This window comes from Sinocyclocheilus grahami, unplaced genomic scaffold (genome assembly GCF_001515645.1).
Source record: "Sinocyclocheilus grahami isolate Dianchi unplaced genomic scaffold, SAMN03320097.WGS_v1.1 scaffold87.1, whole genome shotgun sequence".
Classification (NCBI taxonomy): Eukaryota; Metazoa; Chordata; class Actinopteri; order Cypriniformes; family Cyprinidae; genus Sinocyclocheilus; species Sinocyclocheilus grahami.
In genome coordinates, this window is record NW_015505266.1 from 1,538,237 (window position 1) to 1,555,459 (window position 17,223).

Below are 17,223 nucleotides of genomic sequence, written 5' to 3' on the forward strand. Positions count from 1 at the left end.
CGGCATGATGTGTTGCTCTTTAAGCATGCTTCACTTTGTCAGACAGGTTCTATTTAAGTGATTTCTTGATTCAACAGGTCTGGCAGTAATCAGGCCTGCGTGTGGCTAGTGAAATTTAACTCTGCTTTCTAAAATAATGTGGTTACTTGCAGTTCTTTCATGATTTAACAGGAGGGGGCAAATAATTTTTCACGTAGGGCCACGTAGGTTTGGACAGCTTTTTTCCCTTAATAAATGAAATCATCATTTAAAAACTGCATTTTGTATTTACTTGCATTATCTTTGTGTAATATTTAAATTTGTTTGATGATCTGAATCTTTTAAGTGTGACAAATATGCAAAAAAAACAAAAAACAGGAAGGGGGCAAAAACTTTTTCACACCACTGTATATTTTAATCAAACTTAACTAAAACTTACTAATTAAACAAAACTTACTACTTAAAATTAAACAAGGCATCAGAATGTTCTTTTTAACTTTTTTAGCAAAACTTACTAAACATGAGACATCAGAAATATATATTTTAGTTAAACTAACTTTTTAACCTTTTAGCTAAACTTACTAATTAAAACATGATTTCATATTAAATTCTACTTGCCGTTTCTTTGTAGTTATTTGAAACTATTTTCACTCAGAAATTGCATGTAAATCTTACACCACTTATTTATTTATTTGAATTCATTCATTCATTTATTTTCAATGTGATTTAGATTACAAAAATCACAAGTTTGGTCAGTTAGAAAAGCTCTAGTACACCTCTTCTCAATAAGCCACATGATTTAATTTTATCCGTGTGTGTGTGTGTGTGTGTGTGTGTGTGTGTACGAGTATCCATCTGTGCGTATGTGTCTCTATATATGTCTGTCTCTGCACCCTCCATCTGCTCATCCGTCTATCTACTCGTCTGTTGTATTTTCTTTTTCAGGTTTTTTTTTAAGTTTCTTTCAAATTAACAAATGAAAACACCCTAAAACCAGCATAAAAGTAGCCTCTACTATTTGAAAACAATATTTGTTGTCATTTTTGGAGCTTGACTATCTTTCCATCTTTCATTTAAAAAAAGCACATTCTGCTAAACATTTCTTCATCAACATCATTTTATAGATAGGAAACGAATTGGAATGACAGTGGGTGCATTTATTTTTGTAACAAACTTAGGACATCTTAAGTGGTAGTGTTTTGAAAATAATATTCTTTTTGGGATTCGATGGAATTGGTTTATTAAATATAATTCACGTGTGGAATTCTGTTGCTTCCAGCTGGTGGGAAGTCAAAAAGGGAGGGGCTAAGGTGAAATAAGACCAGACACATTGCGACGGCACTGTGAATAATAAATCAGGCTGGCCATCACCATGGTAACCCGTTGGGTTTCCGGGGAAACGTACCGTCGGTGATGAGGGCCCTGCTAGTGAGGACTTTCCCCAGCATGAACTTACAGACGGACAGAATAGCACACACAATCCCGCTGATAACTGAGACGCTGTACAGGAAGTCATCCTGGAGGAAGAGAGAGAGAGAGACGTTATCATACTGAGCGCGACACAACGTTCATAACAGTCAACTGCACTGTTTTATTCAACAGCAATTCATACTGATGATGACCCTGAATCCATACTGATTAGAATAACAAACTCTGAGATATATACTGTATACTGCTTATTATTTGTAAATAGGCAACTGTAAAAGTTTCAACTAGTAGTATGCTACACAGTTGTCACAAAACTCATTACAGTGTGTTTAATATAGTATTTTGCTTTCAATTTTGTGTATAAATGTCTATTTTGATCAAATAATGAGTCATGTTATATTCTAAATAACATACTATCATACTACTCTTACTGTTTCTGCAGTATATACTATGTATGCTGTGCACTCGCTGAAGTTAATGTTTTGATGTTTTCTGATATAATGTAACTGTTGTTTGAAGCACATCATAAATATAGTATACACTGCATAAATACAGTCTAGAATTTAGTACGAAGTATGTAAGTGTAATGTCATATTAGTGTACTAAACAATAATATTTTGAAACCGTATGCAGCATTAAGCATTTCAAACTGTAGAACATTATTTCATACATACAAATTTCATTATTTTATGCGTAAAAAGCATACTATGCACTTGCTGAAGTGAACATGCCAGGTAATGTTTATTGACAATGTAGCATGTACTGTTTGAAGTGTTACTGCTGCATTTCTAACTGTAGCATACTAAATAATTGTCACATGACCCTTATGAAGTGTAGTAAACTTGTTGAAGCAAACATGCAAGGTAATGAGGTTTATTGTTTGAAATGTTTCTTATTGCATAAATACAGTACATACTGTCTGGTATGCAGTGTGTAGTATGCTAGCGGAATGGAATACCAGCATAGTATTATATTGTTTCTTGTTTTGTTTTTTGTTTTTAAGTGCAAAACAGTACACCATATGCAACAGTAAACATTTAAAACTGTAGCATGCTAAATTATCACAGTCCATGCATAGAAAAAATGCATACTACACACTTGCTGAAGTAAACATGCAAATTTTTTTGACAAACTAGTGAAATTTATATCGCTGCATAATAAATATTGTTTCAGTATACAGTATATATTGTGGAGTATGCAGTAAGTAGTATGCTAGCATTCCAGACAGTCAAAGTATGTTCAGAACAGAATACTAGCATACTGCTTCCTCTTAAAAAAAACTGTATTCAGTATGCAGCAGGAGTGTTTCAGTTAGTAGCATATTAAATTGTCACATGACCTCATGAACTGTTTCCATGTTTACATATAAAAATTTGCATACTGCACACGAAGTAAACATGCAAGGTAATGAAGTTTATTGTTTATGTTTCTTATTGCATAAATACAGTATATACTGTCTAGTATGCAGAGTGTAGTATGCTAGCAGAATGGAATATCAGCATACTATTATATTGTTTCTTGTTTTTCTAAGTGTGAAATAGTACACAGTATGCAACAGTAAATATTTCAAACTATAGCATGTTAAATTATCACATGCATAGAAAAAATGCATACTGCACACTTGAAGTAAACATGCACAATAATGTTTTTTGACAAACTACTGAAATTTATATCGCTGCGTAATCAATACTGTTTCAGTATACAATATATATTGTGGGGTATGCAGTAAGTAGTATGCTAGCATTCTAGACATAAAGTATGCTCAGAATAGAATACTATCATACTGCTGACTATTCAAAAACAGTATTCAGAATGCAGCAGAAGTGTTTTAATTAGTAGCATACTAAATTGTTGTCATATGACCTCATTATTATGACCTCGTTTCCAAGTATGCATACAAAAATTTGCATACCGTACACTTGCTGAAGTAAACATACACAGTAATGGAATTTTTGACGCCGCATAATATATTCATTATATAGTATATACTGTGCTTTATGCAGTTAGTAGCATGCTAGTATTCCAAACATGTGATGTGATGGGCTATATTCAGAAAGAAATACTAGCATACTGTGTTTCAGTATGCAACAGTAAACATTTCAAACAATAGCATACTTAATTGTTGTCATATTCTATACACACAAAAAAGTACTACATTACTATTGTACTGTTTCCCATTAAAAAGATTAAAACATTAAAAGATAAAGCAAAAAGAGTGCAACATTAAACATTTCAAACTGTAGCATACTAAATTATCCCATAACCTCATTAAGTTAATGTTTCCTGGTATGCATGCAAAAATGTGCATACTTCACACTTGCTTTTGTAAACATGCACAGTAAAAAGTTTTTTTGACAGTTGTGTAGCATACTAATATTTGAAGCATCTATTGCTGCATAATACATTCTATTTCAGTATATATTGCACAGTATGTACAGTAGATAGCTAATATTTCAAAGACAGCCAAAGTTAGGCTATGTTCAGAATGGAATACTATACTGTTTCCTATTTATAAAAACAGTATGCAGTTTGCAACAGTAGCATACTAAATTGTCACATGACCTCATTGCAGTCATGTTACAAGTGCATGTTTAGAGATATCCTGTGCATATACAAATTTTCATACTACACACTTGCTGAAGTAATGAGGTCTTGTGATGATGTAGTTTACTATTGTGTATTGTATGTCGCTGCATAATACATAATATTTCAGTATACAGTATATACTGCGTGCTATGCAGTAAATAGTCCGCTAGTATTCCGAACAACTCCAAATCTGTGTATTACACGCATGTAAATAAGTATAGTATGCATACTGCAAATCTAGTACAAGAAGTATCTATGGATATGTTCAAAAGAAAGCAATATGAATGGAAATAAGGAGCGCAGAGGTGAAAGAGACAATGAAAGGATGCGAAAAAAAGATGAATTGGGTTGCGAAGTGCCTTCTCAGCCCGAACAGAATAATTAAAATTGTGCGCTGGCCTTGCAGACGTGAAAAAAATGCAACACTGCAAGGTTCCCACCATCAAACATAACGTCCAACACAAACACACAAATACACACACACACAAACGGTCAGTCAATGCATCATCTGTTCCCACCACATAAAACACTATGATGGATCTTCTGGTGAGAGAAGCTCATCAATCTTGATGTCAGGCAGGTGAAGAAAGCAGAAAACAATGAGGTTTGTGTCTCGCGGACGGTGTCGAACAACTCTAACCCTCCCTGAAGAGTTAAAAACAACCTCATGCCCTTGCATTTATCACAAACGCTGTCTGCCTGCCCACAAACATCCCACAACGTCTCTCTCTGAAACATCTCTGATCATCCAGCTCATCTCAGACAGGGAATTGGTAGCAGTTGGGCTATCATAATTTTTTTACAGCTGTGTCTTTTATAATTGTAGTTTCGACCACAGGACCATAAAATTACGTAAACATCATTATTTAGGGCTGTATTTTTGTGTCAGTTGTTTTAATCTAGCAGGTTTACGACAGGAAGTGCAAATGGTGCAAATGGGACTATTACAGGTATTCAGCGGAGGACTGTCATATTGATTTTATAGCACCAGAAAAACAGTTGATCTTTCTCAGAAACACACGCATGGGGTTGCGAAAGGGGGGCAGTCCATTTCAAAAACCTTGTTCAGACCAGCCTATTAACATTTCATGAGAGAACGAAAGTGCATGAGAGAGAGAATGTGAGAAAAAAAAAGAAGAGAGAGAAAATAAGGGGGGGAAGTGTTTCTGACATCAGCAGCAGATGAAGGGAGGGAGAAATATTGGATCTATTTTTAGGCGGCACTTGTATGCACCAAAACCCAGCTTTACACGCTGAGACAGGAACAGGAATCCTCCAGAGAGAAGCCAGAGCCCTGATTAAAACATCAGCACTGACTCTTTCTCTCTCTGTCTCTATTTCTTCTGTATCTCTCATCTGGTTATCGTCTTCTCTGTTACACCCTAATTTTGTTCGCTACGCTCTTACAAATAAAGTTTCTAAAAGGTTTACAGTCTAATGACTTTTTTTATAATAGGACCTTCTTAAAGAGGTCATGGAACTGAGAAACCAAAATTTCTTTTGACATAAAAAGGTCATTGTACAATAAAAACAGAACTCAAAAACTTTCTCGTTAGTCTAAAAACAGCTTATAATGAAGGCAGTCTGCCAAAATGACAGCTTTACTATGAGGTAATAGTGTGGATAAGCACCGCCTCTGCAGAAAAAGATCAATGCCTGCTTTGACATGGCTGCCTGTTTAGCCCCGACCACCAATTCGCACATGTAGTGTTTACGAGAGAGAAACCAAATGATAAAGATGGCTCTGAATACAACAAGATGCTGTTTAGTGCCAAGTTGTGGAAAAACAATGTTTGCATTGCCTTCCTTTTGATCCCAACGTTAGGAAAGAGTGAATGAACTTTATTTTTAATGAAGATCCAAACCACGTCAGTAAGAACTTGGTCCTTTGTTCACTTCATATACTGCAGAATTGTTTACAAACAAGGCACAATTCGACTCGGGATTTTCAGAAAGATTGCTGTGCTGACTATATTGGATCCGACAGTAATGGTAACGTCGCAACACAAGTGTGACTGTTTTCATTACGTGGTCCCTATTGCTTTGTCTCTTCTTACAGATTGTTTGATATGTATTGAGTTGTTATTCATGTGTTTTTGACCTAAATCACAGCAGCTTCCATCTATGAGGAACGTACTCTGTCAAACATACATAACTGTTGGCCAATCATAGCAGTGGGCGTTTACTTCTGATTCTACAATCTGCCACACCTAATCAAACAAGAGCGTTCTGATGAGGGGGGTTAAAAACAGGACAGAAAATAGTCTATTCCTTCTAAATTATGATGTTTTTGGTGTAAAAATCTTTATAACATTATAAGTGGACCTCAGAGAACAGTACAAAATAATAAACAAAGGCAGTTCATGACCATTTTAAGTTCCCATGAGTTTTTGAGTTCACATGATGCCATAAGAGAACCTTTATTTCCCATTATGTCATCACAGAACCTTTTTTTAGTTCCTATTATTTCCTAATAGAACATTAAATATCCATTATGTCAGTGGTCGGCAACAGGCGGCCCGTGGGCCAAAACTGGCCCGCAGCCAGATTATTTTGATAGCGGCTGGTTCTGAAATAGATCTGTCATGACAGCAACAGTTACTCAATCAGAATATGTGAGCGGAGTGTGGAGTGGAGCGGTGTGATTTTGACTGGAGCGAGGAGCGGATTTTTTAAAAGTCGGAGCGTGGTTTTCACTCGCTCCAAGAGCGCTCCACCACCGCTCCATCACGAGTACAATTCATGTCAACAGCCCGTAAAATAACTGCATATTTAGCAAGAATTCACATGTTAAACATATTTAGCTAGCTTGATAGAGAAGGTAAATACGAGAAAGAATGTGAAGCTATGATGACGGCAATGGACATGAAACGGGAAGTTATAGTTCTCAAGGAATTTGTTTGTTCTTTCTAGATAATGAATATTTTCAGCTGAAAGCATGATTTAAACAAGTACTACAACACTTATTCACACGCAATCGCTCTCTCAATAATGCATTCAAACAAATGTAATCTTACAGTGCTACTTCAGCTGTAGGCCTATCCGATTTCAAATTAGCAGAAATCTGTAAGAAGTGCATCCGTAGGTAAAATTACTGATGAAAACGTACTGTTATTTCATCACAAACAAAAGTTGCACCGCAAAAAGCAGCAATTATACCTTTTAATGCTGACAACCATGTTATTCATGTGGTAGGAAAAATTTTGAACACTATGTTCTAAAAAGACACTTTGAAACTCTGCTGTTATTTTATTTTTTTATATACGTTATGAACAGAACTGTGATATTTCAAACATACTGAAATGCTTTGGCCGCAGAGCGGTGTTTCTGCGAGGAGTGGAGCGGGAGCGGGAAATGGTGAACCCAGAGCGGAGTGATTATTAAATGCTCAGAGCATGGAGGAGGGGAAATTGTTGATGCTCCACTCCGCTCACATACTTTGCCGGACACCACCACACAAATGTGGCTTTCTGTTAACAAATGTCCTCCTATAGGGTTTAACACAGAGTAACAGCTCACTACCAGTTACAAAAGACACTGTAACAGTCTGTCAGAGGCAATTCTAGTTGCATTTTTCATCAATTAATTTCTTAAATTATCCTTTGACTATGTTTTGGCCCGACATCTAGCGGCGAAATTTGTTTTTGGCCTGATGCCAAACTTTCTTGCCGACCCCTGCATTACGTCATAATAGAACCTTTTTTTATCATTGTAGAAATGTATTTCTTATGTCATTGTAGAAACCTTTTTCGTTCTTATGCCATCTTATAACCTTTTCTAGTTGTCACTGTCATCGTAGAAGCTTTTTTTAATTTTTGTTATGTCATTGTAGAAAATATTTTGTCTTAAGGTCATCATAGATTTTTTTTTTCATTTTCCTTATGGCATCGTATAATTTCTTCAAAAGTTTAGGTCATATTAGAATTTTTTTTAGTTTTGGTTATGTCATCGTGAGGTTTTTTTTCAATTGTATGTCATTGTAGAATTTTTTGTTTTTGTTATGTCATTGTAGAAACTTTTTTTATTTTAGGGCATTGTAAAAACTTTTTTTTATTTTTGTTATGCCATCATAGATTTTTTTTTTTAGTTTTTAGGTCATCGTAGAATGTTTTTTAGTTTTTGTTATGTCATCGTACAAACAACTTAAATTGTAGGTCATTGTAGAAGTTTTTTGCTTTCGCTATCTCATCATAGAAACTTTTTTTTTAGTTTTTAGGCCACAGTAGAATGTTTTTTAGGTTTTGTTTTCATTGTAGAAACTCTCTTATATCTTAGGTCATTGTATAATTTTTTTTTTAGTTTTTATGTCGTCATATAACGTTTTTTTAGCTTTTGTTATGTTATTGTCAATGTTTTTTTTATTTTAGGTCATTGACGTCATTGTAGAAACTCTTTTTAGTTTTTGTAATTTCATCATTTAAATTTTAGTTTTTAGCTCATCGTAGAATGTTTTTTGAGCTAGTGTGAACTAGTTTTAAACTAGTAGTAAGACTCGTAAACAAAGTTCATAATGAGCTTTGTTTGGTTGGTTCTTGATTGAAAAGAGGGTTATTTCCTTTCCTTTAAAGAATGTACAGTAGCAGTGAAGTCCTCATTGTGTGTCTCGGTGTCTCATTTCATCACAGGAAGACGGATGGAGAGCTAGATTGAGAGAGAGAGTGAGTGATAGTGGAGGGGTAACTGGTTTAGGGGAAACTATTTCCCCTCTTCATGTTGCCTGGCAACAGTGATATCAGACTATTCTAATCTCGTCCGTGACTTCACACCTTGTCTTTGTCGTGTTCATTCAGCTTTACACTTCTGCTGTTTAGCAGGCGCCGTTAGTTCCAGCCGAGGGAAAACTCACACAACCAGCGACATGAAAAGATGAAGTGTTGTGTTTGCATGTGGTGTCCTTCACCTGACAGACTCTCTTGAGTTTACAGTCAATAAAAAGACAGCGGGGAAATAAGATAGGGGAGTATGAATGCTTAGAGCAAATAAACAGAAATATATTTAGAAAATGACAGAATCGAATCAGCTTAGAAAACAAAATAACAGTTGGTCACGACAATCAATCAGTGAATCAGTTAACTAATCTGATGAATTAGTGAATCAATCTGTGAATGATTGAACAAGTGAATGAATCAACCAGTCAACTAATCGTATGAATGAATCAGCAAGTGGATCAACCAGTGAGTGAGTGAATCAATGGAACAATCATTCAGCCAATGCAATGAATAAATCAGAGAGTGAATGAACGAACAAAAACAAACAAACAAATGAATCAGCCACTGGAACAACCAATCCAATGAATCAATCAATTAGTGAATAAACAAACGAACAAATTAATGAATCAACCACTGGAACAATCAATCAACTAATGCATAAATAAATCCGTGATTTAATGAACAAACAAATGAATGAATGAATCAGCCATCGGAAAAACCAATCAACCAAACTAATGAATGAATCAGTTAGTGATTAAACGAACAAAGACATCAACCAATACAATGAATAAATCAGTGAATGAGTAATTGAACAAACGAACAAATTAATGAAAAAAATCACTGAAGGACTAAACAAACAAATGAATCAACCACTGGAACAACTAATCAACCAATCCAATGAATGAATCAGTTAATGATCAAACAAACAAACAAACGAATGAATGAATGAATGAATCAACCACTACAATGAATAAATCATTGAGTGAGTGAATGAACAAACAAATTAATTAATCAATCACTGAACGATTGAACGAACGAAGGAATCAGCAACTGATACAACCAATCGACCAATCCAATGAATTAATCAGTTCATTGGGTTAGGGTTCTAACCCTAACCCAACCACTGGAACAATCAATCAACCAATCCAATGAAGGAATCAGTGAGTGAATAAATAACAAACAAACTGATGAATCAACCACTACAATGAATAAGTTAGTGAATGAGTGAATAAACAAACAAATGAATGGATAAATCAACAGAGGAACAATCAATCAACCAATCCAACCAATGATTTGTTTGTTTGTTCAACCAATTCAATGAATATGGTTCTTATTATACGGACCTACAGGCAGAAACTGAAATCAGCTAAACCTGTTTTAAGGACTCTTAAAAGATGGATTAATGAAGCAGAGCGGGATTTACAAGACTGCTTCGACTCTGCTGCCACCGATCTGGACAAGCTGTAACTTCATATATCAGTTTCTATGAGGATATGTGTCTCCCCACCAAGACATTCTTATCATTCAATAATGATAAACCATGGTTTACTGGGAAACTCAAACAGCTTTGTCATGCCAAAGAGGATGCTTACAGAAGTGGGGATAAAATCTTGTATAACCAGGCCAGCAACAGACTAACAAAGGAAATCAGAGTGGCAAAAAAAAAAATCATTCAACCTGCACTTAAGGTCTGTGTAGGGAATGTGAACCGGGTATTCAGGAAGCCGAAATCTAAGAAAGCTTCAGGCCCAGACGGTGTTTCACCTGCCTATTTAAAAGTCTGCACTGACCAACTGGTCCCCATCTTCACACAGATCTTCAACAGATCACTGGAGCTGTGTGAATTTCCCTGCTGCTTCAAACGCTCCACCATCATTCCGGTCCCCAAAAAACCCAAAACCACTCTCACGTCTGTGGTCATGAAGTCATTTTAGCGACTGGTCCTGGCCTACCTGAAGGACATCACTGGACCCTTGCTGGATCCTCTTCAGTTTGCCTACAGAGCAAAAAGGTCTATGGACAATGCAGTCAACATGGGACTGCATTACATCCTGCACTATGTCTGTACTTTCTTCTGCACTGGAAGCTCCTGTTGTCAAGTCAAATTCCCTTTTTTGTGTAAACATACTTGGTAATACAGCTCTTCTGATTCTGATTCTGATTCAATGATTCATTTGTTTGCTTAGTGCAGGGGTGCTTGATTAGCTGGTTCAGGTGTGTTTACTTGGGGTTGGAGCTAAACTCTTCAGGACACTGGCCCTCCAGGACCGAGTTTGGACACCCCTGGCTTAGTGAGTGAATGAACAAACAAATGCATCAACAACTGAAATAATCAATCAACCAATGCAATTGATAAATCAACTAAATCAAGTCAGTGAATGAACAAATTAATTAACCAAATAAGATACAGAATTATGTGTTTTCTTACCACTTCTGGTTGCAGTTTTGTGGCGAGGTCATGGATGGCTTTGACCAGGATAGTGATGGCCGACAAGATGAACACAACCCCGAGGATGACACACGCTCTGGAAAACACACACACAGGTACACTGAGTAAACCACAGCATCAATTCAACTGATGCTTTATTTAGTTCATGCTCTAATTCCCCTCCTTTGTCTGAATCAGTTAATAAAACACGACTCTGAAGCTTCTTCTCACTTTAGTACCTTGATCTTATTAGGCCTGTCAAGCCCTGCGATTATAAATGAAAGCGGTGAGGGCTGTAGTTGTCTAATTAAGCCTGGTTAATAGGCGAGCGCATCTGTTCCACTATTTACTCTGCTGCAGGGGTAGTTGGGTGAAATCTGGTGAAGTTTTAGGGCTGTTCTGCTCTGTTTCTCACACGTGGATCGTATCGGGCTTTTTAAGCTCAGTCCGTTAAGTCTGTGTTTTGGTTAGTGATTAATTAATCAAACCAAACAAACACACACACAGAGCTATAGTCTCAGGAGATCAAATTAAAATTAAATTAAGACATGCAGATTAATTTAATCCAGTTTCTCTCATAAAATCAGGCCAAGAAGGAACTCCGCTGATGCTGGAGAGATGTTTTGGTGCTGGGTTTGATAGTCGACTGAATTTAATATTTAGTGTGTTCAAAATATTTTCATCAAAGCGAACATTAAAAATTAAAAATTCAAATATTGAATCTTAAAAGTTGTGATTGTTTCAGACTTGCGTTTTGTTAGAAAGCTAAAATATATTTATTCTTTCAGGTTCTGATGGACAACCAACATGCTGTTTGCAAGTTAACTGCTAATTTGTAGTGTGTTTTTTTTAAAGAATGCTGCTGGTAAGTATTCCTTGTTCAGGTAAACACTAGGCTCTTTTGACTTGGTCAAGCAGGCAACTAGCAACTCCCTAGCAACCCCTTAGAACACCTCAACATTGTTCCAGCAACCATTCAGAACACACTATCCACCTAGCAACACTACTTAAGTAACCCCATAGCAAAGAGGTGTAATGTATTGGAGTAAATGTAATTAGTTACTTTACATGAGTATCTTTTTGGATACTTTGTAGTTGTACTGAGTATCAAAGATATTAGCAACTTTTACTCTCTACTTCACTACATTATTGAATGAGTATCTGTACTCTTTACTCCACTACATTTTAAATGAGTGTTGCAGTTACACATTACATTTTGCATGGAAATAGCTTTTTCTGCAGCAGTTTATTTCTGCTACAAAAGACATGATACTGCCTATTACAGGTCACTGAAAGTACTGCATCTTGTGCAATGCAATTACCATGATCAAGGTCCAGAAACGTAGCAAGAAGATCAGTAAAATAATCCATGTGACAACAGGGGTTCAACCGTAATTTTACGAAGCTACGAGAATACTTTTTATACACAAAGAAAACAAAAATAATGACTTTATTCAACAATTCGTCTCCTCCACGTCACCCTGGTGCCATTTTGGAGAATATCCACTGAACGTAAACAGAGGATGCTATTCTGTGTCAGCTGCATCACGTGGATACATTGTTCATCAAAGCGTAAACAACGTAGATAAACGTATCCGCGTGGTAATTACATTGCTGTCTATGGGAGGGTCAGAGAGCTCTCAGAATTCATCAAAAACATCTTAATTTGTGTTCTGAAGACGAACGGAGGTCTTACGGGTTTAGAACGATATGAGGGTGAGTAATTAATGACTGAATTTTCATTGTTGGGTGAACTATCCCTTTAAGTATTTTACTTATACTAAATATAGGCTACAAAAAATGCACTAGTCAAAGAGATTTGCCAGTGAAAACTGTAATGTTGTGGAGAAGCTGGGGAAAATGGCAGAGGCAAGAATCTATGTGCAGGTATTTAATGGAAAAACTAGAACAAACAATAAGCCAAAAACCAAAGGGAACAAGGAACAGAATGACTGGCAAACAGACAACCATTAGGCCTACATTCAACAACTCACAAGGAACTAAAGAAACACTAGGGCTATATATAAACACAGGGGGCTAAAAAGCTTAAAGCCCCATTCACACCAAGAAAGATAACAATAAAGATAACGATATTAGCGTCCACACCAGCGGATGATAATATCGTCTGATTATTCTAAGCGTACACTCGTCTGTCGCTTTAAATTCTCAAACTCGTGATAGCAGGATTGATTCTGATTGGCTGTCAATGTTTTTATTGTTCAATAGCTGGAAAAAAATTGTTCTGAAAATGATTCCAACGATATAATTTCTCTGTGCCATTATCGTTATAGCTGTGGTGTGGACTCTTATATTCTTTAATATTGAGAAAATTTTTTATAACTATATTTTTATCGTTATCTTTATAGTTATCGTGCTTGATGTGAACAGGCCTTAACAAGATAAGACACACCTGAGGAAACTAATCAAGGGGAACCAATGAACAAACGGACTACAAACTGACTACAAACACCCCCGGAGACAGGAAGTGACATAAAAGTCCAGGGCGGGGCACAGAGAACATGTAACAAATACAAGAAAGAGTTGATTTGTGAGGAGAGCAATCACGTTTATTTTCTAAACCAAAATAAAACTGAACACCTCAAAATAAAAAAACAAACAAACAAAAAAAAACAATATCCTTCAAAAAGTTCTCTTCAGTATAATGGATAAATCAAATAATGTTCAAGTAAAATTAAAAAGCCGAAGCCTTCTTGCACTGGATGTGCTGGTTTGGGCCTCATTGCCAGCTGCAGTCATGTCCTCTTTCTCATATATAACACCTGTGATTCACAAATATTTGCTAAGGAACTCGCATTCACGTAAAGCAGCCTTGTTGAAAAGTCTGGGTGAGTAAGGGCAAAATGCACAAGATGCAGTACTTTCAGTGACCTGTAATAGGCAGTATCATGTCTTTTGTAGCAGAAATAAACTGCTGCAGAAAAAGCTAGTTCCATGCAACATGTAATGTGTAACTGCAACACTCATTTAAAATGTAGTGGAGTAAAGAGTACAGATACTCATTCAATAATGTAGTGAAGTAGAGAGTAAAAGTTGCTAATATCTTTGATACTCAGTACAACTACAAAGTATCCAAAAAGATACTCATGTAAAGTAACTAATTACATTTACTCCAATACATTACACCTCTTTGCTATGGGGTTACTTAAGTAGTGTTGCTAGGTGGATAGTGTGATCTGAATGGTTGCTGGAACAATGTTGAGGTGTTCTAAGGGGTTGCTAGGGAGTTGCTAGTTGCCTGCTTGACCAAGTCAAAAGAGCCTAGTGTTTACCTGAACAAGGAATACTTACCAGCAGCATTCTTTAAAAAACACACACTACAAATTAGCAGTTAACTTGCAAACAGCATGTTGGTTGTCCATCAGAACCTGAAAGAATAAATATATTTTAGCTTTCTAACAAAACGCAAGTCTGAAACAATCACAACTTTTAAGATTCAATATAGATTTAATTTTTAATGTTCGCTTTGATAAAAATATTTTGAACACACTAAATATTAAATTCAGTCGACTATCAAACCCAGCACCAAAGCATCAGCGGAGTTCCTTCTTGGCCTGATTTTATGAGAGAAACTGGATTAAATTAATCTGCATGTCTTAATTTCATTTTAATTTGATTTGCTGAGACTATAGCTCTGTGTATGTGTTTGTTTGGTTTGATTAATTAATCACTAACCAAAACACAGACTTAACGGACTGAGCTTACAAAGCCCGATACGATACGATACGGGTTAGTTTTGGGTGAACTAACCCTTTTAAGTACTGTTAAAATCAGATACTCTAAGGCTTTTACTCAAGTTGTTTTGGAATTGGTGACTTGTAACGTGTAGTGGAGTAATTTTCACTGTAAGGTATCTGTAATTTTACTCAAGTATGGTTTTTAGGTACTCTTTACACCTCTGCTCTGTCCTAGCAACCACACCCTAGTAACTGCACAGAAACTTCCTAGCAACCCCTTAGAAAACCCCAGCATTGTTCTAGCATTCAGAACAAACTAACCACCTAGCAACACTCAACATTCTAACTACTCAGAGTACTTTAGTGAGTAACCCTATAGCGATACCATAGCATTGTCCTAGTTACCCCTATTAACTGCATAGAAACATCCTAGCAACCACTTAGAACACACTAACAACCACCAACTACTCAGAGCACTTTAGTAACCTCCCAGAACACATTAACAACCACCTAGCAATGCTCTAGCAACCACTCAGAAAACTTTAGTAATCACATAGAAACTCCCTAAGAACCACTCAGAGTAACCTAGCAAATGCCTAGCAATGCCCTAGAAACCACCTTGCAGAAAACATTAACATCCATCTCGCAGTGCCCTAGCAACCACTTAGCAATGCTCTTGAAACCATGCAGAACACACACTAACATCCACCTAGCAATGCCCTAGCAATCACACAGAGCACACTGACATCTACCTAGCAATGCCCCAGCAATCACACAAAACACACTAACATCCACCTAACAATGTCCTAGCAACCACTCACAACACCTTAGTAACGACACAGAAACACCCTAGCAATGCCCTAGAAACAATGCAGAACTATGCACTGACATCTACCAAGCAATGCCCTAGCAACCACTCAGAACACTTTAGTAACCGCATAGAAACTCCCTAAGAACCACTCAGAGCAAATGCCTAGCAATGCCCTACAGAACACACTAGCAACCACCTAGGAACCACTCAGAACGCCTTAGTAACCATATAGGCAATTCCCTAGAAACCATGCAGAACATAATAGCATCACCCTAGCAACTACTCAGAACAACTTAGCAACCACCTACTGTAGCAATTACCTAAAAATGCAGAACTTGATAGCATCACCATAGTAACCACTCAAAATGTCCTAGCAACCACCTAGTGTAGCAATTCCCTAGAAAACATGCTGAACATAATAGCATCACCCTAGCAACCACTCAGAACACCCTATCAACAATATAGTGTAGCAACGCCATAGAAACCATGCAGAAAATAATAGCATCACCCTAGCAACCACTCACAACACACTAGCAACCACCTGCTGTAGCAATGCCCCAAAAACCACTCAGAACATAATAGTATCACTCTAGCAACCACTCAGAACACCTTAGCAACGACCTACTGTATCAATGCCCTAGAAACATAATCAGAATCAGAATCAGAAATCAGAATCAGAATCAGAAAGAGCTTTATTGCCAAGTATGTTTGCACATACAAGGAATTTGTTATAGTGTCACAAGCTTCCAGTACACGGAGACAACAACAACATACAGATAATAAAAATAAGATGTGAATACACATGCATAAATATAAACCACAAAAAAAGAATACATTTATAACAGTGGAGTCAATGTGAGTGTCCCACTTCAGGTCCTGAGAGATGGTGGTGCCCAGGAATCTGAATGACTCCACTGCAGTCACAGTGCTGTCCATGATGGTGAGTGGGGGGAGTGCAGGGGGGTTCCTCCTGAAGTCCACGATCATCTCCACTGTTTTGAGGGTGTTCAACTCCAGGTTGTTAAGGCTACACCAGACAGCCAGCTCTTTAACCTCCTGTCTGTAAGCAGACTCGTCTCCGTCCTTGATGAGACAGATGACTGTAGTGTCATCTGCAAACTTCAGGAGCTTGACAGAGGGGTCTTTAGAGGTGCAGTCATTGGTGTAGAGGGAGAAGAGCAGTGGGGAGAGGACGCAACCCTGAGGGGCGCCAGTGCTGGTGGTGCGGCTGTTGGATGTGAATTTGCCAATTCTCACTAGCTGTTGCCTATCTGTCAGAAAGCTGGTGATCCATTGACAGATAGAGCTAGGGACAGAGAGCTGGGTTAGTTTGGTCTGGAGGAGTGTTGGGATGATGGTGTTGAAAGTGAATGTGATCCTCACATAAGTCCCTGTTTTGTCCAGATGTTGCAGGATGAAGTGCAGTCCCATGTTGACTGCATCATCCACGGACCTGTATGCTCTGTAAGAAAACTGCAGGGGGTCAAGTAAGGGTCCAGTAATGTCCTTCAGATAAGCCAACACCAACCTCTCAAATGTCTTCATGACCACAGACGTTAGGGCCACAGGTCTGTAGTCATTAAGTCC

General features: G+C 37.2%; 1 protein-coding gene across 1 annotated transcript in view; it reads right to left on the reverse strand.

Moving 5' to 3' along the window:
• LOC107586956 (transmembrane protein 163-like) overlaps positions 1–17,223 on the reverse strand; it is a 48,359-nt gene that overhangs the window by 10,748 nt on the left and 20,388 nt on the right. Inside the window, exons 5-6 of the mRNA XM_016274527.1 lie at positions 11,131–11,227; positions 1,385–1,496 (exon numbers count right to left, since the gene is read on the reverse strand). Of these exons, the coding sequence (XP_016130013.1) occupies positions 1,385–1,496; positions 11,131–11,227 (209 nt within the window). The remainder of the gene's footprint in view (positions 1–1,384; positions 1,497–11,130; positions 11,228–17,223) is intronic.